The sequence below is a fragment of the Mustela nivalis genome (assembly GCF_964662115.1).
Source record: "Mustela nivalis genome assembly, chromosome: 9".
NCBI classification, from domain to species: domain Eukaryota; kingdom Metazoa; phylum Chordata; class Mammalia; order Carnivora; family Mustelidae; genus Mustela; species Mustela nivalis.
Window position 1 is genome coordinate 106,010,234 of NC_139028.1, and position 26,115 is coordinate 106,036,348.

Consider the following 26,115-nt stretch of genomic DNA (forward strand, 5'->3'; position numbering starts at 1 on the left):
CTGTTGCAGGCTCCATCCCAGGAACCTGATGTGATGAACTGAGCCAAGGACAGATGCTTAACCAACTGAGCCAGCCAGGCACCCCAAGAGAGAAAATCTTAAGCAGACTCCAAGCTCAGCACAGAGCCTGACCTGGGGCTTGATCTCAGGACCTGAGATCATGACCTGAGCTGAACTCAAGGGTCCAGCACTCTACCGACCAAAACACCCAGGTGCCCCTGCACTTTTTTTTTTTTTTTTTTTAAGGCTGCACATTTAAACATGGAAATTATTTTAACTGCCACTATGTTAATACAAATCCTTCTATAACAGCCTTCAAATTTCCCTGCCTTTTTAAACCTTTGGGCAGAATCTATTTTGCTTTGGCTTCTCAAGTCATACACCAGAAAATATTTGGGCTCCTGGGCTTTCAGGGCCTATCACAGTTTCCAGACATGGAATATCACTTAACTTTCTATCAACTCTCCATATCACATTATTTTCTTCTACGCCATATCTCTTCTTGCTTCTAGTCAATTGATTTTCAGAGTATAAGCCTCTAGAAATGTTTTCTTTTTTTTTTTTTTTAAAGATTTTATTTATTTATTTATTTGACAGAGCCAGATCATAAGTAGGCAGAGAGGCAGGCAGAGAGAGAGGAGGAAGCAGGCTCCCTGCCAGGCAGAGAGCCCGATGTGGGACTCGATCCCAGGACCCTGAGATCATGACCTGAGCCGAAGGCAGATCTTAACCCACTGAGCCACCCAGGTGCCCTAGAAATGTTTTCTAATTAATTAACTACTTTCATTTTTTCTAATGAATTTTTCCCATGTCATCTATTATCTTCCTCATCATAGTGAAAGAAAGCAGTTTGTCAAATTAGTCACCTGATTTTACTTGTGATTCTAAATGTGATCCCACTTGAATAACAAAAGAGCAAAGCTTTCCTGAAGTGTCTTTTCCTTTTATTTTGATTTAGGATATGAAACAATTTCCTAATGTTTACATATGCTTTCAGTACAGAAACCAAATGTATGGAGAAGCCTATTGATTTATTAATGAACTCTCTGTTTTAGAAATATTTTGATTGCCATAGAATAATGACCCTCAAAGAAACATCACACAGACACACACACACACACACATATATACACACCCACACAGACACAAATTCACACAGGCATGAGTAGTTGTGTAAATAAATGTCTGTTATAAAGAAGAAAAGTCAACTTCTTAGAATTGTGAATGAATTGTTAACACAATTTAAAAATAAATAAAAGTTTATCTTGACAAGAAAGATATTTGTAATTTACAAAGCACATCTATTTACTGCACATTATCCTATTTAAAAACTAGTGGGACAAATAAATTTTCAGCATATAATTACCACTGTAAGTGGTTCCTGTTTTCTTGTTTGTTTCAGATTTTTACTTAAATTTCAGTCAGTTAATATCTAGTCTATACTTTGTAGGTTGACTAGTTAAGTGAGAAAATAATTGTTGATACTGTTCACAGATTTTGGGAGGAAGCTATGGAACTTCACTATCCAGCAAAAAATAATCACAGTGCTCCAAGAACATAGCTTTTATTTGCCCTTCTATAAAAATGTTAGATTTGATGACATCTATTAGAGTTATTTTTTAAATGTTTTCACCTTTGGTATATCTTCTATCTCAACTTTTTTTTTTCCTATCTTAGGCAGGAGGGACAATGAAAATGGAGAGAATTTTTTATAACTGCCTCACTCCATTCCACATATAATAGCTTCAGGAATGATATAATTTCTGCTTGGAAATTTTCCTGGCATTTTTTATTGTTCATATTATGTTTCTATTTTATTAATTTGTTCTTATAGCCAATGATTTACATCATATTTTTAGTTTTGATATGTTCATATGAAATGAGTAGAACTGACTTTTTCACTTATGGACTACAACTTTAAAAGCAAATGCAATCTTCAGCACATTCTTTTTTAATTGGAAGTACTGGTGACAGGTCATGTTTCCTTAGAGATCTGTTGCCTGCATACACAAGGATTCTTAGGCATAAATACCGACAATTAATAAGGTTAATTACATCAGTACAAATAGAGAAACAATACAAACAATGAATCGTAATGATTTTCCTCATATACAATGAAGACATATTTATGAATACATATTCACATTTCATGATTACATGAATAACACATGCTTATTGCAATAAACTATAAATATCAGTAAAACAAAGGAGAAAATAATAGAATATTTTACCCTAATATACCCATAATTTACATTGATGATCATATTTTTGTTGATCACTTCCAGTATGTGTGTATATTGTATACAAGTTAGGTGTGTAATATCTGTGTTTTTATAACAGATATATATTTTTAAAGATTTTACTTACGTATGTATTTGAGAGAGAGAGAGCATGAGCAATTAGGGAGAGAGGCAGAGAAGAGAGAATCTTTTTTTTTTAAAGATTTTATTTATTTATTTATTTGACAGAGAGAGATCACAAGTAGGCAGAGAGGCAGGCAGAGAGAGAGGGGGGAGACAGGCTGCCCGCTGAGCAGAGAGCCCGATGTGGGACTCGATCCCAGCACCCTGAGATCATGACCTGAGCCAAAGGCAGTGGCCTAACCCACTGAGCCACCCAGGCGCCCCGAGAAGAGAGAATCTTAAACAGATTCCAATCCTAGTGCTGAGGCTCATGCGGGGCTTGATCCCACCACTGGGAGTTCACAACTCAAGTGAAGCCATAATCCAGTGTTCAACCAATTGAGCCACCCAGGTGCCCCTATAGTAGATATATTTTATAAAATTTTATTCCTTTTCCCTAATTTTCCCATCACACTATCCTCTCTAGAAAAGTATATTGAACATACATTCCCATAACTTTCTCACCTCTTTTTATTACAGGCAAATATTTTATTTTATTTTTTTTAAGATTTATTTATTTGACAGAGAGAGATCTCAAGTAGGCAGAGAGGCAGGCAAAGAGAGAGAGAGGAGGAACAGGCTCCCTGCTGAGCAGAGAGCCTGATGCGGGATTTGATCTAAGGACTCTGAGATCATGACTTAAGCCAAAGGCAGAGGTTTAACCCACTGAGCCACCCAGGCAACCCACAGGCAAATATTTTAATAACAATATTTACTTTTATCAAATCATAAAACTGTATTACATAGAAATGGTTAATCTGGTAGTAGCATAAATTGTGTTTAATATTGATTGGTATTAGTGCACCAATAGTTTATAAAACTATGTTTCCAGTGAAAGGTGCATTTTTCTTTAATAATTTTTTGTAGAGTCATTGCAAGAGATACATATTTATTTATTTTAATGTTTGTTGTCGAGCCAGTTCTTAAAGCAAAAGCAACTCTCAAAAGCAACTCTGCGGAAATGAATGATATGATTTTCCGTAAGTGAAGCAACAAAGCCCATATTACAACTAAGTTCATTACATTGAATCTTGTCAAAAGTTCTTACTGAGAGAGGAAAATAAAACATGAGAAAACTATGAAATTACCAATGGAATGACTTGTTATTTGATAAAATGTGCACAAATATATGATTTGACACATTAGAACATTACAAGTAATTTTTAATTTAGAAAAAAATTACCATTGTATAGACAGATATTAGAAATTAATATAAATATCTGTTGAAATCTCAACACCAATACATAAAGAATCAATTCCTGCAAGTATCACATTTTTAATGAAGTGAATTATTTACGTAGCAATCTTCTCAATGCCTTTATGACTTCCTTGTTCCTTAGACTGTATATGAGGGGATTAAACATGGGAGTCACAATAGTGTAGAAAAGAGAAAGCACTTTGTCAGTCCCTGCTGAGTGACTGGTTTTGGGTCTTAAATAGGTAATAATGGCTGATCCAAAGAACAACACCACAACCATAAGATGCGATGAACAGGTGGAGAAGGCTTTGGCCTGACTTGTGGCTGATGGCAATTTAAGGATTGTGGAGATGATTTTGCCATAGGAAATAAGTATCAAAAGAAAGGGAGCCGTGGCAATCAACACAGCAACTATGTAGACCATCATTTCATTCACAAATGTGTCCCCACAAGCAAGCTTGAGTATTGGGGGGATGTCACAGAAGAAGTGGTCAATTAAATTAGAGCCACAAAAGGGCAGAGAAAAAATCTGGAATGTCTGCCCTATCTGGACTGGAATTCCACTGACCCAAGAGCCAGCCACCAGCTGGATGCAAAATTTGTGGTTCATGACTAGAGGGTAGTGCAGAGGGTTACAAATGGCCACATAGCGGTCATAGGCCATCACTGTCAGAAGAAGGCACTCTGTGGCTCCCAACACAAGAACACAGCACATCTGTGTAGCACAAGCAACTAAAGAAATTGTTCTTCTCTGGGTCCAAAGGTTCATAAGCATTCTGGGGAGAGTAACAGAAACATAACAGATTTCCAAAAAGGAAAAATTGCCGAGGAAAAAGTACATAGGGGTCTGGAGAGCAGGATCCAATTTTGTTATTAGAAATATGATGCCATTACTCATCACAATAACAATATAGGTGACTAGGAAAATTCCAAATAGAAGCCACTGGAGATGGGGAACATCAGCAAAGTCCAAGAGAACAAATTCTATCAATTCAGTCAGATTTTCTTCTTGTGATTTTCCTTGGTGTTTCATCTGCGGAAAGGGTCAATTGAGCATGTACTTTATTTTACTTTAATGCATCAGTACCTATTCTCTAAATTGTATTAGAGTATCTACATTGGTTTTCATAATCACTGTAATTGTTTCTAATTTAATAATATTACTATTCGTGTAATTCTCACTTTCTCAGTTTGGATCCTGTGGATTATCACTGTACACACTCCCTTGAAATTTCCTTTAAGATCATCCCATATACTTTCTGAATACAGCCCAGGATAAACCAAACTCTGCCTTGCTCAGCACAGACACTGGAAACATTGGCAATCACTGAAAACAGATCTCCTGCTATGCCATATGATCCCATTCTTAATTACATTCCTTGATGATGCTATTGTACTTTCCTATGGTTTCCTCTACCACACTTCTGTAGAACTACATCAGACTTTGTCTTCCCCATATATTTTCAACTGCCTAATTGAACTCTTCAATATCCTCTTATCACTTTATTTCTTGCTCATTTATTTTCTTATTATACAGTTAATATCATTAGGAAATTTACAAAAAAATAGAGGAGTATTTTATCACACATAGGGAAATAAAGCAATGTTTTTGGTAGGATACCAAATGGGGACTATAAAACAGTTTCATTCAGGAGAATTTGCCTGGGAGCATGGATACAGATACAAATAATAAAAAGGGTGACCCTGGGAAAACAAGGATAGCCTGGAGTGTGTTCTTTCCTTGTGGGTATGTGTGTGGGTGTGGGGGTGGGGAGGTATGGGTCTGTGTGCTGTGTGATCTCCACTATCTCTTTTGTTCCTCAAAAAACACTTGACAAACAGTTTCTAAACTCACTTCTCAGAGATAAGAATATTGAGACTTACTAATGATAGATAATGTGATCATGTATACATAGGTGTTATGATTACAAGTCAGTGCTTCTTTTCTAAATATTTTATTTATTTATTTGAGATAGAGAGAGAATCAGGAGAGGGGCAGAGGGAGAGGGAGAGAAAGAATCCCAAACATATTGTGCCAGGCTCAGATTCTGATGTGGAAATCAATCTCACAACCCTGAGATCATGACCTGAGCCAAAACCAAGAGTCAGATGCTAAACCAGCTGAAGCACCCAGGTGCACCAGTGGCTTATTTATTTATTTTTTTTTAGTTGGACTTGAGTTTAAATCCTAACTTCATGATTTATTATCTGTGTGACATTAAGCCATCATTTCGATTTTTTAAAGTTGCTTTCTTATTTGTGATAATTAAATGAGATAATATTGGTAAAATTACCTATCAATTTTGTTCTGGTTTATTATTAGTTATGGTCTTATAACTATAATTAATATGCTATGAGTATGGTAATATGTTCTTAAGTCCTTAGTCTTAAGGTCGTAACACATTGTTTAGCAAAATTGTATTTAATACAATTATTGCATTACTTGTTGGTCATCATGTCTATTTTTTCATTCTTTCCTTTCATCAAGCCCAGGACGAAGGTAAGGTGAGTGAGACAGCTCAGGTACAAAATTGAGAGGCACTCACTCATTCTCAGAGCTGAATCTGTGTTGTTGAATCCTGAGAGTGAATGAATCCTTAGATATTGTATCCTTGGAATTTCTTGGCTCAAGGTCAGTCGCAGGTCTGCCTTTCATTTCTCCATTCTGGTGGGTTTGGACTTTGTCCCCCAAACAGCATACTATAATGTCATGTATATGGAATTCACTGCCAAGATGGGCTGGATTTAAATCAAGGTTTCACCACCTGATAGTTCTATGACCTCATGAGAGATGCTTAATCTCCTCATGCTATAGTTCACCCAACTACAAAACTGGCTAAATACTGTGCTGACACTTAGGATGTTTATATTAATGTATTCATTTCACACATGTAAAACAATTTGAAGTCCTGGTACTCATACAAGTCTCTCTAAAGGTAGCTGTTATCATTGTTATTAAAAACTAAAACTTATTCTTCTGAATTGTACTCTCTGTTCTAAGCAGCATGAAAAAATTCTCTAATTTACTTTTTCTTTGCATCAAGTGATTAATCTGGAAATGGAATGAGACCTCAAAGCAATCATCAGAATGTCATAAAAAATGTCACGTTCTGCAGACATGAATTCTCCACCAATAGTTTTGTATATATTATTATCTCTATTCTGTGAACCTAAGTCCTGTAGTACCTATCACTGTTCAGCAAAGATTGCTGCAGTTTGGTTAATTCCTTTAGTAAGCCTTTCTTTATACTATTAGTGTAGGACCTGGGAAGTAAAGACCGTGGCTGTTTTCCCAGTTAGGATCACTTATGGGGGTTAGAAAATGGCTACACGTAAGATCGTGCCAAGTATTTGATTCTGAAGTTGAGTAAAGCAGCAGACACGTTTTAAATAAAACCATATTCTAGAAGAAGGAAAGGAAAAGTGAAGGGGGGGGGAATCAGAGGAGGAGATGAATCATGAGAGGCTGTGGACTCTTTGAGGGGATGGGTGAGCCTGGTGGTGGGCATTATAGAGGGCACGTATTGCCTGGAGCACTAGAAGTGATGGATAAACAATGAATCTTGGAACACTGAATCAAAAACTAAGGATGTATTTTATGGTGATTAACAACACAATAAAAATTAAAATAAAAAAACAAAAAAATCATATTCTTAAAGGGGAGAAATGGATTAATATACAAAAGAATAAAATTCCAATCTTTATGTAGCTCTATTACAAATGGCATTTATTTAATATAAATGATTTCATGTTTATTATGAAGAAAATTACCATGCTAAATAAAATATAATTTTTAGTTGTACAAACTCAGCATTTTGGTGATGAAATCATTGATATATAACATGAAATAGTAAGATTTGTGTATGTATTTCTCAAGAGTGGAGCAAAGCAGAAAGAGCAGAGGTTTGCTCCATGAGCTCTCACAATATTATACTAGTTTCTTTCTTACAAATATTTAAGTTCTTATTAATAAAGGGAAATAACACTTAATGTTGTGGGGTGCCTGGGTGGCTCAGTGGGTTAAGCCTCTGCCTTCAGCTCAGGTCATGATCTCAGGGTCCTCGGATCAAGCCCTGCATTGGGCTCTCTGCTCAGCAGTGAGCCTGCTTCCCCTTCTCTCTGCCTGCCTCTCTGCCTGCTTGTGATCTCTCTCTCTTTCTGTCAAATAAATAAATAAAATCTTAAAAAGAAAAAAAAAACTTAATGTTGTAAGAGTTTTCTTTAAACCCAAGAAAAAACTACATTATGTGAAAAACTACAAATGATGTGAAAAACTACAAATGATTAAGAGAAGGTAAAACAGCACTCTACTTCAACTAAATATTGGAAGCCACACAAGCTTCAGTTATATTTATATATTTGGTATATATTAGCAACTTAAACCTTAAATTAATTTAAAAACAATATTGAATTTAAAACTGTTATTCTTTATCTTGCAAGTCCTTAATTCTATCACTTGTTTTCTTTAAAATAAATGTTCTTTGGGTTCCCCAATGGTTGTAACATGATTTCATGGATTACTGTGCTTTAAATCTCTTATTACATTATCAAGTTGAATACATAAATATAACACTTATTTTTTACAGTGTATTGGTGCAAAATGAAATTTCCAATAATATTACATATACCTAGAAAATTACTTCAGTTATTACAGTTTTCAGTATTTTTAAATGACTTAATCCCATTATTTATTAACATTATTTCATTGTAAATTTTATTTAATAAAATCAGAAACATATAGAAGTCACTGTAACAAAATGATATATGTGTTACTTTGTGTTAAATGCAAGTTTTAAATTTAAAAATATCATCTAAGCCTAGTATCAGTATAAATTAGTTTGTATTTACCTTTCTTCTTTGGGTTGTTGCTGATTTTTTTCACTATAGAGGATTTAATGGTTTCGTTACTGTATTTGAAAATCACTTGTGTCATCAAAGATATGTGAACCACCTTTATAATAATCTGTTCTTTCCAAACATGAACTGTTCTTTAAATGACAGTTATTTAACTCTACCTCAGGGATCTTTTCCACCTGACAAATTTAGATTCTAATTAGAAGTATCACTATGGCATCTCTGATGTGTTGTATTTTAATTTTTCCACATAGTTCTTAGCCTTCCCAGAATACTTTCTCTTCAGCCCCTATATGGACTAGAGCTGACAGCATATTTCATTTCTTAGGCATGGAACAGAGCACTGAACACTACTATCTGAGACCATCCAAAATTGACACACATCTGATTCTTACCTTATCTATTCTATTATAAATGCTCCATTGGGAGTCTGTTCCTATCAGACCAAGATGTCAAATTTGTTTTTCTTATGTTCTCCTCTGTGATAGGTTCCTTGATCACTAGTTAGAGCTGGCCTATGTAACCATTGTGTTAAATGTTCTGATGAAAAATGCTATTTTTATGCACAAAACTATTATACTATTGGTTTCTTCATGGTCACCTGCACAACTTGAGACTTAGATGTTGAGTGAATTACACATGGTTCAAAAATCTAAAATTTTAAGCTAAGGCTAATCTGAAAAGTGGAAATGTTCCCTTCCTTTGGCAGGCATATCAATCTTTTCCCAATTTCCTTTTACATCTTTAAGGTGTGAATATTTTCAAGCTTTACTTAGGGTAAAATGAGAATCTGAAATAAATCTAGCTGAGATCATGGGAAAGATTCAGAGCAAAGAGTCTGTGAATTCTAAGCTTCAATTCTAGGAAAGGCAATTTTGTTCCAACAGATTGTTTAAGAATCATGGTTTGGGAACAATTTCTCACGTCAAACATAGGATGTTGCTTCCAGTTGTTTAGTAAATAGTGATTTCTATGAGTTTAGGATTAGGAAAGGAAACTATTTCAGAGAGAGAACTCCAATAGCAATGTGGTAACAGGAAATGATGAGGAAATTGACCTGGGATCCATCAGTAGCATGTGCCCCAGATCATGGAAGGCGATGAGGAGGAGGGCAGCAGATCTCACAAAGGAGCCAAATGAGAGCTCAGCGAGGGACTGAGAACCCAACCAGGCTGGAGCTACAAGGATGTGTGTCCAAGATGTATCTCTGCTGAGAACTTCAAAGCCGCAAAATCAGAAGGTGTAATACCAGGCATGGGTACAGAGGTCTTCTGATGATATAAAATAGAATATTGAGAAAAAAAAAACAAAACGAAACTCAAAAACAAATGAGTATTTGTCACTCAATAAAGATAGCCTACTAAATTGGTGAAATACAGACATTTAAAGTACATGCTCTTGCAACAATTGGCCAGCCAGTTTCCAGACAACAGGAAAGAACAATGAACTTTTGTGAAGAGCATATATTATTAAAAACTTTAGTGACTGAAGTGATGAAAGCATTCTAAAGAAAAGGTCTTTTTTGTCTGTTTGTTTTTTAATCAATTAATTAATTAATTTATTTATTTATTTATTTTCAGCATGACAGTATTCATTGTTTTTGCAGTGCTCCATGCAATCCATGCCCTTTCTAATACCCACCACCTGGTTCCCCCAACCTCCCACCAATTGTGGAGTAATGAAAGTTTGTGGCTCACAATTAAGAAGGAAGGACACAAAATTTGAAAAAAAAAAAAAAAAAGGGATGTGTCAAAATAAATAATTCGGCATGATAAACGAAATAAGCCACCAAAGTAAAGTCAAATAGAATGGATACAATGGGAAAAATAATTATAAATAATATCTTGGGGAACCTGTGTAGTTCGATTCATTAAGCTTTCAGCTCAGGTCATAGTCCCAGGGTCCTAGGATCCAACCCCACACTGGGCTCCCTGCTTAGAGAGGAGTCAGCTTCTCCCTCTCCCTATGCACTCTCACAAATAAATATATAAATAAATCTTAAAAAATGATATCTCAAATGAAGTGGTCTTGGCTTGTTCTTTAATATAAAAAAAAAGGCCAAAATATAAATAGAAAAATGTACTAAACCTAATAGTGCAATTGTTGAGTCATAGGGTAGCTCTATTTTTAACTTATTGAGGAACATCCATACCATTTTCCTGAATGGCTGCACCAGTTTGCATTCCCGCCAACAGTGTAAGAGGGTTCCCCTTTCTCCACATCTTCGCCAACATTTGTTGTTTCCTCTCCTGTTAATTTTTGCTCTTCTGACTGGCATAAGGTGGTGTCTCACTGTGGTTTTGATTTGTATATTTCCCTGATGCCAAGTGATGTGGAGCATTTTTTTTTTCACATGTCCGTTGGTTATTTGTATGTCTTCTTTGAATAAATGTCTGTTCATGTCTTCTGCCCTTTTCTTAACTACATTATTTATTTTTGAGATGTTAAGTTTTAGTTCTTGATAGATTTTACAGACTAGTCCTTCACCTTACATGTCATTTGCAAATATTTTCTCCCAACCATAATTTCCCTTTTAGTTTTATTGACTGTTTCTTTGCTGTGCAGAAGCTTTTTGTCTTGATGAAGGCCCAATAGTTCATTTTTGTTTTGTTTCCCTTGCCTTGCTATTTAGGTCTTTTATCCATTTTGAGTTTCTCTTTGTGCATGGTATAAGAGAATGATCCAGTTTAATTCTTCTGCATGTGGCTGTCCACATGCACCTATGTACCCAGCACCATTTATTGAAGAGACTGTCCTGTTTCCACTGGATATTCTCTCCTGCCTTGTCAAAATTCAGTTGACCATGGATTTAAGGGTCCACTTCTGGGTTTTCTATTCTGTTGCACTGATCTATTTGTCTGTTTTTATGCCAGTACCATGTTGTCTTGGTTAATCACAGCCTTGTAATATAACTTGAACTCTGGCATTGTGAAGCCACTAGCTTTGGTTTTCTTTTTCTTTCTTTCTTTCATTATTATGTTCAGTTAGCCAACATATAGTACCTCATTAGTTTTTCATGTAGTGTTTAAAGATCCATTAGTTGCATATAACACCTAGTACTCATAACAACATGTGCCAATGTTCATAAAGGCAATGTCCATAATAACCAAACTGTGGAAAGAACCAAGATGTCCATTGACACATGAATGGATAAAGAAGATGTGGTATTTATACCATGGAATATTACTTAGCCATGAGAAAGGATGAGTACTTAGCATTTACATTGACATGGCTGGAACTGGAGAGTATTATGCTGAGCAAAATAAGCCAATCAGAGAAAAACAATCATCATGTGGTTTCACTCATATGTGGAATATAAGAAATAGTGTGGAGGATCTTAGGAAAAGGGAGGAAAAACTGAATGGGAAGAAATCGGAGAGGGAGACAAATCATGAGAGACTTTTAACTATAAGAAACAAACCGGTTGCTGGAGAGGAGGTGGGGTATGGAGTAATTGGGTGATGGGCATTAAAAAGGGCACATGATGTGATGAGTGTGATGAGCACTGGGTGTTATAGACAACTGATAAATTATTGAACCCTATATCTGAAACTAATGGTGTACTATATGTTGTCTAATTGAATTTAAATTAAGAAAAAAAAGGAAAGGAAAAGTGTACTAAATAGATTAAGAATTCACAGAAAAGAGAAGAAGAGCATTCCTTAAATAGGGACATAAATTCCTTTGTTTTGTTTTGTTCAACTTTTTTTTTTTTTCCTGATTGGTGTGATTATGATATTGTGACCTCAATAAGAAATACGTATTGATCTCTGGCCCTGACTGCTGACACCGTGCTCCTGGAACTCTTGTTATTTCCTAAGTGATGAGCACACTTGGAGCACCTTTTGTTTTAATATTTGGTCTTTGACCCTGGTTCCTTACCCTGCTCCTGAAACTCCTATAATTTCTTGGGCAGTAGGAGTGTCTTTTGTTCTAATGAGGCAACCTCGGGTGGGGTACTGGATGACTTTTGCATGAGGACTGATTGATCAACAGAAGAACCAAGCCATGATTAGAAACTTAGAATTTTCAGCTCTCCTTACCTCCATTTTCTTTAGAAGAGAGAGGGGCTGAAAACAGAGTTAATGGCCTGCCTTGCCTATGTGATGAAGCCTCTTTAAACATTCCTAAAGCTGGGGCTCAGAGAGCTCTCAGTGGGGTAAAGATATCCATGTGTCCAAAGAGTGACAGATCCCACTGCATGAGGACAGAAGTTCAGACATTCGGGAGCCTCCTGACCTCACCCTATGTAAGCATCTTTTCATCTGGCTATTGATCTGTACATAAAATGTATCTCCATTCAAATTCCAGCATTTGATATCCTAGCATCAAAGAGCAACACTGAATCCAAAGGCGTATATATGCTAACTCCTAAACAGACCAGCATTGTTAATATATATTAGTAGGTTTGAATTTCACAGTGTTCCAAAGTAAGTGAAGAATATTAATACACAATCATATTGACATAAAATAATTCACACTTTCTGGTGCCTGGGTGGCTCAGTGGGTTAAGCCCTTGCCTTTGGCTTGGGGCATGATCTCAAGGTCCTGAGATCGAGCCCCACATTGGGCTCTCTGCTCAGCAGGGAGTCTGCTTCCCTCTCTCTCTCTGCCTACTTGTGATTCCACTCTCTATCAAATAAATAAATAAAATCTTTTAAAAATAATTCATACTTTCTCTTCTATATTTAGTTATAGCTTCTTTTTCCTCCCTCAGTAGAACAGTGTATCTACATTATATATATATTATATATATGTAATATATGATATAAATATATACAAATGCATATATAACCATATATATGCAAGAAACTTTTGTTTTGGGACACCTGGGTGGCTCAGTCAGTTAAGCATCTGCCTTTAGCTCAGGCCACCATCCCAGAATCCTGGGATTGAGTCCCATGTTTGGCTCCTTGCTCAGTTGGGAGCCTGTTTCTCCTTCCCCTGCTGCTTCCCTTGCAGGTGCTCTCTGGATCCCTCTGACAAATAAATAAACAAAATCTTATTTTTCTTTTTTAGTGTATGAGATTATGGATTGCTAACCTTCGTTGTCTTACAAAAATAGTTATGTTTTATGCATGCATTTACTTTCTCACATGTCAGGAAAGCTTGGAAATTCTTCAGCGAAGGGGATTTAAAATATTGTCTTGACAGGCTGGTTTATATTATATGGTGTAGATGTACTCCACTATCTCAGTATGTTTCAACTGAGAGCACCTTCCCTTTGCTTCTTGTTTCCTTTTGCACTATAAAAAAAACAAACAAACAAACAAAAAAAAACCCAACCAAACAAAAAAAAACAAACAGAAAAAACCTCTTATAAACACTCTTGAATGAACACATTTAATAAAAATTCTTAAACAAATACAGGTAATAATTATTCTTGGAAAATATTATTTCTATAAGATGAGTTTTCATTGATTTTTTTTTAAGATTTTTATTTATTTATTTGACAGACAGAGATCACAAGTAGGCAGGGAGAGAGGAAGGGAAGCAGGCTTCCTGCTGAGCGGAGAGCCCGCCATAAAGCTTGATCCCAGGATCCCAGGATCATGACCTGAGCTGAAGGCAGAGGCTTTAACCCACTGAGCCACCGAGGCATCCTTCATTGATATGGTTTTTAAAATAAAAGGACGAGTACTTTAATTTTTTCATTCAAAAGAAAAAAATGCCAAATTACTTCCCAAAAAGGGTACAGAATTTATTCCAGAGGATTCAAATAGAAGCAATTCAATGAAAAGACTACTTACATGGTGCATTACTTTCCTAGATCTACTGTAACAAAATACCACCAACTGAAGAACTTAAAACAACAAAAATTGAATCTCTTATAGTTTTAGAATCCAGAGTCCAATATCACAGTGTTAGCAGTCTCTCCTCATTCCCTCTACAAGATCTAAGGGAGATTCATTCTTTGTTTCTTCCAGCTCTTGGAGGTTCTTGATCTCTTTTTGGTTCTTGGCTGCATCACTCCCATTTCTGCCTCCACCTTCACATGTCGTTCTTCTCGATGACTCTATTTTTTAAGCTGTGTTTACCTTTCTGTCTCATAAGGCCACTGGTCAAGGAATATAGTGCCCACCTTAAATCAGGATGATCTCATTTCCTTGACTTGATTACATCTACAAAGTCCTTTTTCTCTTCTTTTCTTTTCTTTTTTTTTTTTTTTCAGATACGGCACATTTGCAGATTGTAAATAGACATTTATTTTAGAAGGACCAACATTTCAATGTGTTACACATCCATTTGGATAGTTTATAGTGAAAACTTCAGAATCTTGTAATACTAAATAGATATTATCAATGAAAAACCTGAAGCTACAAGGGGGAGGGAATGATGTCACCAGAATAAAGGGAAAATTATCAGGATTTGCAATCTTAAAGCAACATGGACAATGACAAGAGATAGAAGGACAAATGCAAAGAAAATACTGATTCTCCTGCTTCCACCATCTTGGCTGCTGCTGGATTTTGTCACTGACTAAATTCAATCACAAGTACAAAGAATGGCAGCAAATATATTTGAAGGAAAGGGAAGGTTAAAAAAAAATGATCATAGCACATGACCCTAAACCTTCCTTATAAAACACACTGAGTTAGCTATTATTGTATTGTTCAGGCAATTTCGTAACTCACTAGTTCACAGTAGAGAACAGATGGATCTTCAAATTAGATTGCTGCAATGAGATAAATGGTGCTTTGATTTACAGAGCCCTTAACTTAATCCTGTAAAACTAAATTTTCTTAATATAATGTGAGGTTGCTATGATGACATTAATGATCATTATTGAGAAATAAAACTAGAAGACCTTTTTTTCTATTGTCTCTACATGATGAACAACATAAGAAAATTCCATAATTGCATGTATTTGAGTCACATTAATAACTTTGTTAGTAGTTTTCTCAATGCTACCATGATGTCTTTGTTCCTCAGCGTATATATAATGGGATTCAATGTTGGGATCAAAACGGTATAGAAAAGAGAGATCAATTTTCCAACTCCTTCAGACTGATTTGGTCTGGGTCGTAAATAAGTGATGGTAGCCGTTCCATAGAATAAGACTACAACTATCAGGTGAGAGGAGCAGGTGGAGAAGGCTTTAGCTCTCCCTTTGGCTGATGACAATTTCAGAATGCTGGATATAATTTTGCCATAGGAGAAAACGATCAACATAAATGGAACCATGATGAAGACCACTGCAACTACATAGATTGCTATCTCATTCACAAATGTGTCTCCGCAAGCAAGTTTGAGTACTGGGGGAATGTCACAGAAGAAATGATTAATTACGTTAGACCCACAAAAGGGCAAAGAGAAAATCTGGCATGTTTGCCCAATTACAACTGGAGCTGTACTGACCCATGACACAGTCACCAGCTGAACACAGACCTTGTGGTTCATGACTAGAGTATAATGCAGAGGGTTACAGATGGCCACATAGCGGTCATAGGCCATCACTGTCAGGAGAAGACACTCTGAACCTCCAAACATAAGGACAAAACACATTTGCGCAGCACAGGCAAAGAAAGAAATATTTCCTTTCTTGGTCAATAGGTCCATGAGCATTCTTGGGATAGTGACTGTTACATAACAGATTTCTAAGAAGGAAAAATTGCTGAGAAAAAAATACATGGGGGTCTGGAGAGCAGAGTCAATTTTTATTATCAATATAATGATGCTATTGCACATAAGAATAGTTAGGTAGATGACTAAAAATACTCCAAAAAGAATCCATTGGATATTGGGAATATCAGAAAACCCCAAGAGAACAAATTCCACAATGGCAGTTATATTCAAAATTTCTGTTTTTAATTTGTTCTCCATCTGCAGATATAGTAAATTCAAGATGGTTAATTCACCTTTTTCTTTTTTTAGAGAAAGAGAGAGTGCAAGTAGGGTTGGGAGGGGGGAAGGGAGAGAAGAGAGAGAAAGAGAATCTCAACCAAGCTCTGCATCCAGAGTAGAGCCTGACACATGGTTCTATCTCATGACCCTGAGATTATGACCGGAGTCAAAATCAAGGGTCAGAAGCTCAACTGACTGAGTCACCCAAGTGCCCCAATTCACTAACACTTTTGAACCACATTTTTCTCTACTGTTACCTGGAGTAGACGGATGAATGTATTTATGCAATCTCAAATTATTTCCATTACTTTGCTCTATTTCTAGGAAATGATATGTAAAACCTCAGAAATGAACTGATGTGCAGTTAAAATCAATTCAAGAAAAAAATCCTGGGCGCCTGAGTGGCTCAGTGGGTTAAGCCGCTGCCTTCGGCTCAGGTCGTGATCTCAGGGTCCTGGGACGGGGGGCTCTCTGCTCAGTGGGGAGCCTGCTTCCTCCTTTCTCTCTGCCTGCCTCTCTGCCTGCTTGTGATCTCTGTCTGTCAAATAAATAAATAAAATCTTTAAAAAAAAAAAAGAAAAAACTCCTAATATATAGGTCTTATACTTGCATGTAATAATACTAAAGATACTGAGAAGTGTGCATTGTTATTTACAGCATATTGTGCAGGAATAATCTGTAGTTATTTCACCCCTATTAAAAGTGGAACTATTTTTCTACTGTTTTTGTCTGAGTTCATCTTATTTTTCTGTATTGGTTGACTTATTCCATCTTCTTTCAATTCAAATATTTTCTCTTAAACTTTTGTCTCATTCTTATTCAAAATGAGTTTTAAATCTTCCTATTTATCTTCCAATTAGAATCACTTTTTTAAGCCAATCCTTTGTTCCTGAGGGAATAAATATATGCAATATTATTGTTCTACTTTATGTACCTCTCCATCACTTTTGCTAAATATTGAAAGCATAATCTCATCATACTGTTCAATAACCTTCCTTATTAACACATCCTGTGCAACGCATGATAAATATCAAGTAAGCTTTAATCCAATCCAAAAAAAATGATCCATTCAGTGCAATCTTTTTCCATATATTGCTCCTTACCTATGTAAGGTTCCAGTGCAATCAAATGCAACTCCCTTTCTTTATATTCCTTTTTTAAAAATTTAAGCTATTAAAGTGTAACTTTCATTAAACCTAATTATTATTTATTCTGAACATGCAAATGGTCAGAGCATAAGAATGGGACTAACACACACACACACACTCTCTTTCTATCCTACTTCACTTAATAATGCCATCTAATATTAGGCAGTCCCCAAATCCACTATTTCTGTCTCCACCTTATATCTTTATCAGCTGACATTTTTGCCTTATACTTTGATAAATAAAACTGAGCAAAAAATTTTTAAAAAATAAATAAATAAATTTTAAAAACTGAGCAAATTCTCTCATACTTTCCCATTTTCATTAGAACTAGTTTTCAAAATTACCTTAACTGAATATTTTTATTACAAATATAATAATGATTATTATTTTACATATATCCAATTTTACTTTACCATTAAAAAAGGTAAGAACTATATGGATCATGTTAAGTAATGGGAAGTACAGTGCAGGCTGCCCCAAATTATGCCACAATGCTATAATGATTATTTTGTATTGAAGTTACTTAAGAAACAGCCAGTACAAGAAAAGCACTCTGACAACCTCTCCTTTTGTCTCCAGAAAGCAGGAAATAAATTTTCCATATAAAAGGACCTGTAGCATGATATAGAGAGACATTCCTATCTTCAGAGATAGGCAACTCAGGGTGGAAGAAACCTATTTAAACAAACCTTATTACTTTTACTGATTACTACCCCAGCCCAAATTCTGTTTGGAATCCTTTTGTCTAAGATGCATAAAAGCAACACAATCACTTCTTTAGGTCTCAATTTATTTATTGGGCTTCTGTGGACACAAAATTAATTTTTTTTTTCTCTTCTGTTTGTCTCATGTCAGTTTCTCTTAGACCAGCTAGAAGAACCTTGAGGGATATAGAAAATTATTTCCTCCCCAAGAGTAGGTAACTCATTTTCAGATAAAGATCTCAAAATGTTATGCTTTTCTATTTTGTTCTTTGTATCTTGAGCCTCAATTTTAGAAGTACCCTTAAATAAAATAGTCTAGCAGCACAATTATAGCTTACCTTTATGAATTTGCATGAAGCTATCTATGTGAGTGTAGGTGTTTTGTAACCAATAAAATTTTTATGTTCTTCTTTCGTGTCAGTAATTCACTGTAATTCTACAGTACTCTACCTGGCTTCAAACATTAGCTGCTTATAAATAGGAAGTCGTCATGCTCATCCTAGGGGACATCTTCTCTCGTGTATCATTTTGATTTCCAGAAGACTGCCTCTGTTGAGCAATCATTTGAGTTTATTTTATAAAACTTTCTCTGTAGATGACCTGTCCTTCTCTTCAGGTTCTTCTTGCAAAAAGCTTCCCCACTATGGGGCTGGGGGAGTCCCTAGGGGGAGAAAATGTGTCACTTTGTTGTCTAGTATTACTTTCAGGAAAATAGTTTAATTTTTTTGTGTTTGTTTTTAGATCCTTAATAATTAGTATGGGTTTGCTTTTCTTACTTTCATTCTGTAATTCATCCTGGTCTAGATCCTCCACAACCTTAGAAAAATGTGTTACATGTTTTATCACATGAGCATGGTATTGGTTCCTGAATATATTAGGCAGTAAGATCCATTTTCAGAAGAAGAGAGGTCTGTTCCTAGATTAAATTTTGTGGAAATTGAAGCATGCCATGTCTGCTGACAAAAATCTAGATGGTTTAAAAAAAAAATCTAGATGGTTTTAAGTTACGTCATCTTCTCAGGCATCAGGGAAAATATCCAGCTGATTTAAAATGTAAACTACCTCAGAAATAAGCATTTAAAAATATTTAAGAAAGAAAGAGAGAGAAAGAAACTTTCCTGTCAAAATTGTTTTCCTACTTAGGCTACTTCTAGCTAGGTATGGAGATAAAATTATCATGCCTAAAGTTGCAATATCTACTTCTATTTGCAATTACATTTGTTTCTTCCTTTTGGGGGTTCTTTGGCTATTTGTGAAAATTCTGTGCTTCCATTTGTCAAAATGGTACATTTTTATTTGTCCAGATAGTATATTTTCAAAACTGCCTTTCCTTTCTGTATTTTAAGGCTGCTTCTCTTCACTATAGCATGCTTCCTATACATTGGTTCTCTAGACTCCTTATTGTCACTGATTTGATATTGATTTGATATTTGATATTGCTGAGGGACTTCCTTCATGTTTATATGCAAATGGGAACTTCATTCATGATTTGCCTTGAATAAGATGTCAGTTACTTACAGGCTGGGACATATTGAATGCCCATCCCCCATTGGAGTAGACTGATCTAATACCTATCCTATCCTTAAGACCAAAAATTGAGTGTTTCTTTATTCAATTAAGTATCAACATTACCAGAAAATAGTAATAATAATTTAAAAAGTGAAACAGTGTGTTAGATGTACCAGTTTCTTAACAAAATAGAGAACATCTTTCATTTTTACTACAGTACAATTTTGTGACCAATAATTAAGAAACTATGGTTTCTTTCATCTAATAATCATGTTGTACTCTAGTTTGCAATTCCTCTTCCCAATGGGAGCCATTAAATCAGTAAGAATCCCCAAATATTGTCTTCTAATATTACCTAAAAGGACATATACACTATGTTTATGGTTTATTTTGTTCACTGATAGACTTCAATCAAGTTGAATATAATTGTGTTGTTCATTTTGATAGATCTCTGCTTTTCCTGTTACAATTTTGATTTGATAAGTGTTTGTTCTCATGAAGGTTGCTAAAATAAACATTTCTATAGGGTTCCCAGCACCCATGTGTATGTAATTCTGCTGGATTCGTACCTAAGAGGAGAATTCTGTAGATGAAGGCAGATTACTCTAAATGGGGTAACGACTCACATGCTAGCATCAGAAGAGTTTCTATGGCTCGGCATACTATGATCAGTTTTCTTGTTTTACTTTTATCATTTTATTTTATTTTTTTTATCATGATAAATATACTCTTTCATCCCAATCCCCTGTTTCACACATCCCCCACCTACCACCCCTCTGGTAATCATTGGTTTGCTCTTTATTAGTTAAAAGTCTGTTTCTTAATTTGTCTCTATCTCTATTTTCCCCCTCTTATTTGTTTTGTTTCTTAAATTTTACCTATTAGTGATATCATATGATATTTGTCTTTCTCTGACTGTCTTATTCCACTTAGCATTGTACTCTCTAGCTCCATCCATGTCATTGCAAATGGTAAGATTTCATTCTTCTTGATGGCTGAGTAATATGCCATTGTATATTTATACCACATCTTCTTTATCCAGTAGTCAGCCAATGCACATTTGGGCTCTTTCGACAATTTGACTATTACAAATAATACTACTAGAAATATAGGGGTACATGTGCCTCTTTGAATCAGTATTTTGCTCTCTTTTGGATATATACCTAGTAGTGTAATTGCTGGGTCATAGCATAGTCCTATTTTCATTAAAGCTTTATTATGTTGCATTTCATATTTAGGTTTGCAAACTATCTGGAATTTTTTTTTATAAATGTGAGGTATGGGTTTATTTTTAAAAAATACATTCACTTCTAATTAAATTAGTACAATTTATAAAAACTCATCTTTTCTATATTACTCTGTGGTTTTTATATATTCAAGTGAGTCCAAGAGCTTGGTATGTACTGGGCTCTATATTTTGTGCCACTGATCTCTTTATCTATTGTTGAACTCTTTCCTCTGGTCTGAATTCCCAGTTTACAATGTCCTGATGCCCAGCAGAGTGAGTGCTCCCTCTCTACCTCTCTCCAGCAGTGGTTTGGCTATTGCTGGCTATCTTCATTTCCACAACAGTTTTAGAATCAGGTTGGTACATTACAAACACACATCTTGCACACATACAGATGGGATTTTTTTGTATTGTATTGAATTTGTGGTTCATACTGAGGAAAACTGACACCTGAAAATTATTATTAATATTTTCAATTATTGAAAAATATTGAGTTTTAATCCATGAACATGTCCTTGCAATCCATTTACTTTACTTCTCTAAAACTTTCCTCAAATTATATTATAGTTTACTGGGTAGACTTCCTGCATGTTTTTTTTTTAAACTAGATTTCTCTTAAGAATTTGATATAATCAATCCTATTTACATAGTGCTTTAATGTTAACTTATGTTTGCTTCTTTTGTGTGGAAATACATTGACTTTATTTATTGATTATACATTCAGCACATATATAGGATTAATTTATTAACTCTAGTAATTTCAATGTAGATTCTGGAATATTTCTACATCTACATTTATATATGTTGCCAATAATTACTTTAATACTTATCTTTCCAATTCTCACATTATTTCTTTGTCACTACAGAATCTAGTATTGCCAGTAAAATGATGAATACAAACTGTAAGACACAATCTTTTTCTTGGTCTCAATTGCAGAATGTCATATGTCAAAGAGAAATCAGGCTGACTATAGAAAAAAAAAAAAAAGCAGATTGTAAAAGTTGCATTGCCGTCTTACCAATTTCTAAATATCCATAATCAAAGAGCTTTTTTTGTTTTAGTCTTTCCTTTGGTGTTCTCAAAATCATAACAAAGAAAATTCAGTTTGATGAATGGTAAAATGTCTCATAAAAGTATAATCATGTAGATATTTAGCAAATATTCTCCAAAGGCTTACCATATTTACAATCGAATAATTTCATGAGAAGAAAAAAAAAAGACCGTTACATAAAAGGAAAAGTATCAAAGACATTCACTAGACCATCTTTTAATTGCAAGTTCCTGAAATAAAGTCCATTTGCTCTAAGAAAAAAAAATAAAATAAAGACTATAATTTTTAGGTGGAAAAAAAGTATATGGCAACAATTACTAGATAAGAAAAATTACATTTTTCAGTAAAACGTAACAAGTAGTTACTAGTAATATTGAAGGAGAAGTAGAGTGGTGGCCTGAATATGGAATTGGCTGGATACTTAGTTTCTTAATTTCTTAATTGGCATGACCACCTTGTGGATATAATCCTGATATTAGAGTCCAGCAAAAAACAACAAGTTCAACAATGAGTACAGGTAATTATTGTATAGTTAGGTAGGAAAACAAAATGAATACTAATTTTTGATTGCACAATGGCAGAATTAAATAAGAAAACTGACAATGAGTTCAAATCAGCAACTAATACATTAAACTTCAAGGCAACAATTTCCTCAAGGCTATCATGACATCCTTATTTCTCAGAGTGTATATCATGGGATTAAACATTGGGGTGACGATGGTATAGAAAAGAGAGAGAAACTTGTCTGTTTTGGAGGAATGTTTAGCTTTGGGCCGTAAATATGTAATAATTGCAGATCCAAAAAACATGGCCACAATTATGACATGAGATGAGCAGGTGGAGAAAGCTTTGGTTCGTCCTGTTGCTGATGGCAACCTCAGGATGGTAGAGATGATTTTACTGTAGGAACCAAGAATCAATAGAAAAGGGATCATAACAAAGAGCATAGCAACTGTGAAGACTAACATCTCATTTAGGAAAGTGTCCCCACAAGCCAGACTGAGTAGCGGGGGAATGTCACAGAAGAAGTGATTGATTTGGTTGGACCCACAATATGGCAGAGAGAAAATCTGGCATGTCTGTCCTATCTCGACCAGAACGCCCGTGATCCAGCAGGCTGCCACCAGCTGGACACAGACCTTGTGGTTCATGACGAGAGGGTAGTGCAGAGGGTTACAAATGGCAATGTAGCGGTCATAGGCCATCACCATCAGAAGGAGGCACTCTACGTTTCCAAGCATAAGCACAAAACTCATTTGTGTTGCACAGGCAAACAAAGAGATACTTCTTTTTTGAGTCCAAAGATTTGTGAGCATTCTGGGAAGAGTGGCAGATACAAAACAGACTTCCAAGAAGGAAAAATTACTAAGGAAAAAATACATGGGAGTCTGGAGAGCCTGGTCAACCCTGGTTATGAACACAATAATGCCATTTCCCATCAGAATGATCATGTAGACAAAGAAGAATATTATGAAAAGAAACATTTGAAGATTGGGATAATCAGAAAATCCCAAAAGAATAAATTCCGTCATTGAAGTGAGATTTACTTCTGCTGGGTATTTTTCCATCTGTGAAAACAATAAAATTAGCCAGTTATCTTTTGAGGGCTGTTTTCCAGTTTTTTGTTTGTTTGTTTGTTTTGTTTTATTTATTTATTTATTTTAATTTCTATGGACTAAAGGGACTTGGGGGAATTAGCACATACAATTTCTATTGTTTACTAATTTCCAACTTTTTACATCCTGGGCTCTAAGAACACAACTGAAGTATAATGGAGAATACATGCTAAATTCTAAATATATCAATGTATTTGATATTTAAGGTTAGGTTTGGATTTGGAAGAAAGTGATATGTTCTAGAATTATTAATTTTGAATTTTTGTATGTTTGTGTGTAGACCAAATTAGTCCATTTTTTTCTTCATATCAACAAGCAGAATTCTGAGGCAGAAACTTTTACATCACATTTTCTCATTGGTATATTACTATCATATTTCAAGTTATTATTTTTTTCTTGTAATTTCTCCACTCTTCCAAGTATAAGGCATGCCTTTCTTTCCACACGGTACAGTTGTAACTGTTACTATTCATGTATGCATGTTATTTGAAACCATCTGGTTTCATTTATTTATCAAAATAAATAGTCTTCAGGTATCACAATGCAAGGTCTTTTATTTATCTTACTCAAAGATGCAGTAAATGTTTTAGTGTTTTTTGAGCTATTGATTACTTAATTAATAATGATAATATTAAAGGAATTACATTGATGATATGGTTTCCAAAACTCTGCCTAGTAAATTTATCTTTCAGTGACTTGCTATCTGCCATTGGCCATTTTCATCTAACAATTTTCATTTTAATAATATTTCAGAGGTGAAAAACATAAAAATCATAATGGAATGCTATAAAATATTTTAAAATATCATTATTAGTTTCCAGAAATACCAAAGACAGAGAATATATATTTTAACCAGAGAGTGAGCAAGTGTATTTTGATCATGAGTAATTAATTAATAAAACTTACAGAGACTCAATAATCTCATATATTGAGATATAGGTGGACAATATAGAAATTTAAACAAGAAAGACAATTACATTATACCATCAAACAATATCTGAGAAAACAAAGGACAAAAGTAATTTTAACTAAGGGACCATTGTGTTAGCCAAGAGCGTGCAATAAGATCTCTCATATATTCTAAAATGATCTTGAATTCTATGTTGGTGTCTTCATGGTATATTATAGGTGGAAGTACTTAAGCTCAAACAGTTGTATGACTAACTTAAAAACCCTTCTATTTGGGTCCCAAGATTCATGAGCATTCTGGGTAATGAATACATAGCAGATTTCCAAGAAGGAAAAGAAAATTCAAAGATTTTATTACGAAAAACTTAAAAACCAAAATCTGCATGGTAACCTGGACAATGGGGCCCAGTTCTTCATTTTTTAGAAATAATGGCACCATTGTCCATCAGCATAAGGATATAGACAACTAAATCCTGTGGATTATCACTGTAAAATCTCCCCTGAAAGTTCCTTGAGGGTCATTCCGTTACACTTTCTGAAAACAACCTAGGATAAAGAAACTATATTCCATTCAGCAGAGGCTCTGGAATGTTGGCTGTTGTGGAATCAGACTCTAAGCTTTGCCATATGACCTTACTTTCTTAATTGACTGCATTTTTTGACAATCCTATTATACTTTTCCATGCAGTTTTTTGTTTAGTAACACTTCTTTTTTTTTTAGATTTTATTTATTTATTTGACAGAGAAAGAGATCGCAAGTAGGCAGAAAGGCATGTGGAGGTGGGGGAAGCAGGCTCCCCGATGAGCAGAGAGCCTGATGTGGGATTTCATCCCAGGACTCTGAGATCAGGACCTGAGCTGGAGGCAGAGGTTTAACCCACTGAGCCACCCTGGTGCCCCCAGTAGCACTTTTTCATAAAGTGTCTTTTCACATATATTTTCAGCCGCCAATTTCAGTCCTTCATTCCTCTGTCTTCACTTGTTGACCTTGAGCTTAAATGCCCCTATTATTAGGCTCAAATTATTAGATTCCTTTAATTGTTAGAACTGTTATCATCTCATGAAAATATCTTTTAGAAGGCTTATCGGTGGAAAACATAAGAGGGTTTTATTCAAAAATATTAACTAGAGAACACTGATTCAGATAAAAAACACTAAAGGCGATCGAACTTGGGGAAACAAGGATAGCCAGAAATGTGTTCACTACCAGTGGTCTGTACATGCGTGGGTGCGGGGAGAAAAGATGTCTACGTCTGGTTTAACCCTGTACAATATGCACCCTCCATTGCCTTTGTTGGTCCTCCAAACATACTCCCTCAACACCATTTCTAAACTCACCATTCTTTAAAGATAAGGATATGGGGCCTCACAAAATGTGGGTCCTTGACCAGTTGCACATGTTCATAACTGCAAACTAGTGGGTTTTTTTTTTTTTTCATCTTTGAATCCTTTTTCCAGGATTTATCATTTGTGTAATGTTAAATAATCATTTAAACTTTCTAAATTTTGCTTCTTCATTTGTGAGATATGAATGGGAGATTATTGATAACATTATTAGCTATCAAATTTAAGCTGATTACTTATTATCTGGGATTAAATAATTACAATTAGGATTATATTTTGTTCTTTGTATTCTCCAGTGTCACAGTT

The 26,115-nt window shown here is 35.0% G+C and overlaps 1 protein-coding gene across 1 annotated transcript in view; it reads right to left on the reverse strand.

Moving 5' to 3' along the window:
• Window positions 1–3,691: 3,691 nt before the first annotated feature.
• The window catches only part of LOC309840374 (uncharacterized protein), a gene marked incomplete at both ends in the record, with an annotated part of 45,677 nt that continues 23,253 nt past the window's right edge, over window positions 3,692–26,115 (reverse strand). The window contains 3 exons of the mRNA XM_082682427.1: window positions 3,692–4,642; window positions 15,454–16,278; window positions 22,609–23,508. Of these exons, the coding sequence (XP_082538553.1) occupies window positions 3,692–4,642; window positions 15,454–16,278; window positions 22,609–23,508 (2,676 nt within the window). The remainder of the gene's footprint in view (window positions 4,643–15,453; window positions 16,279–22,608; window positions 23,509–26,115) is intronic.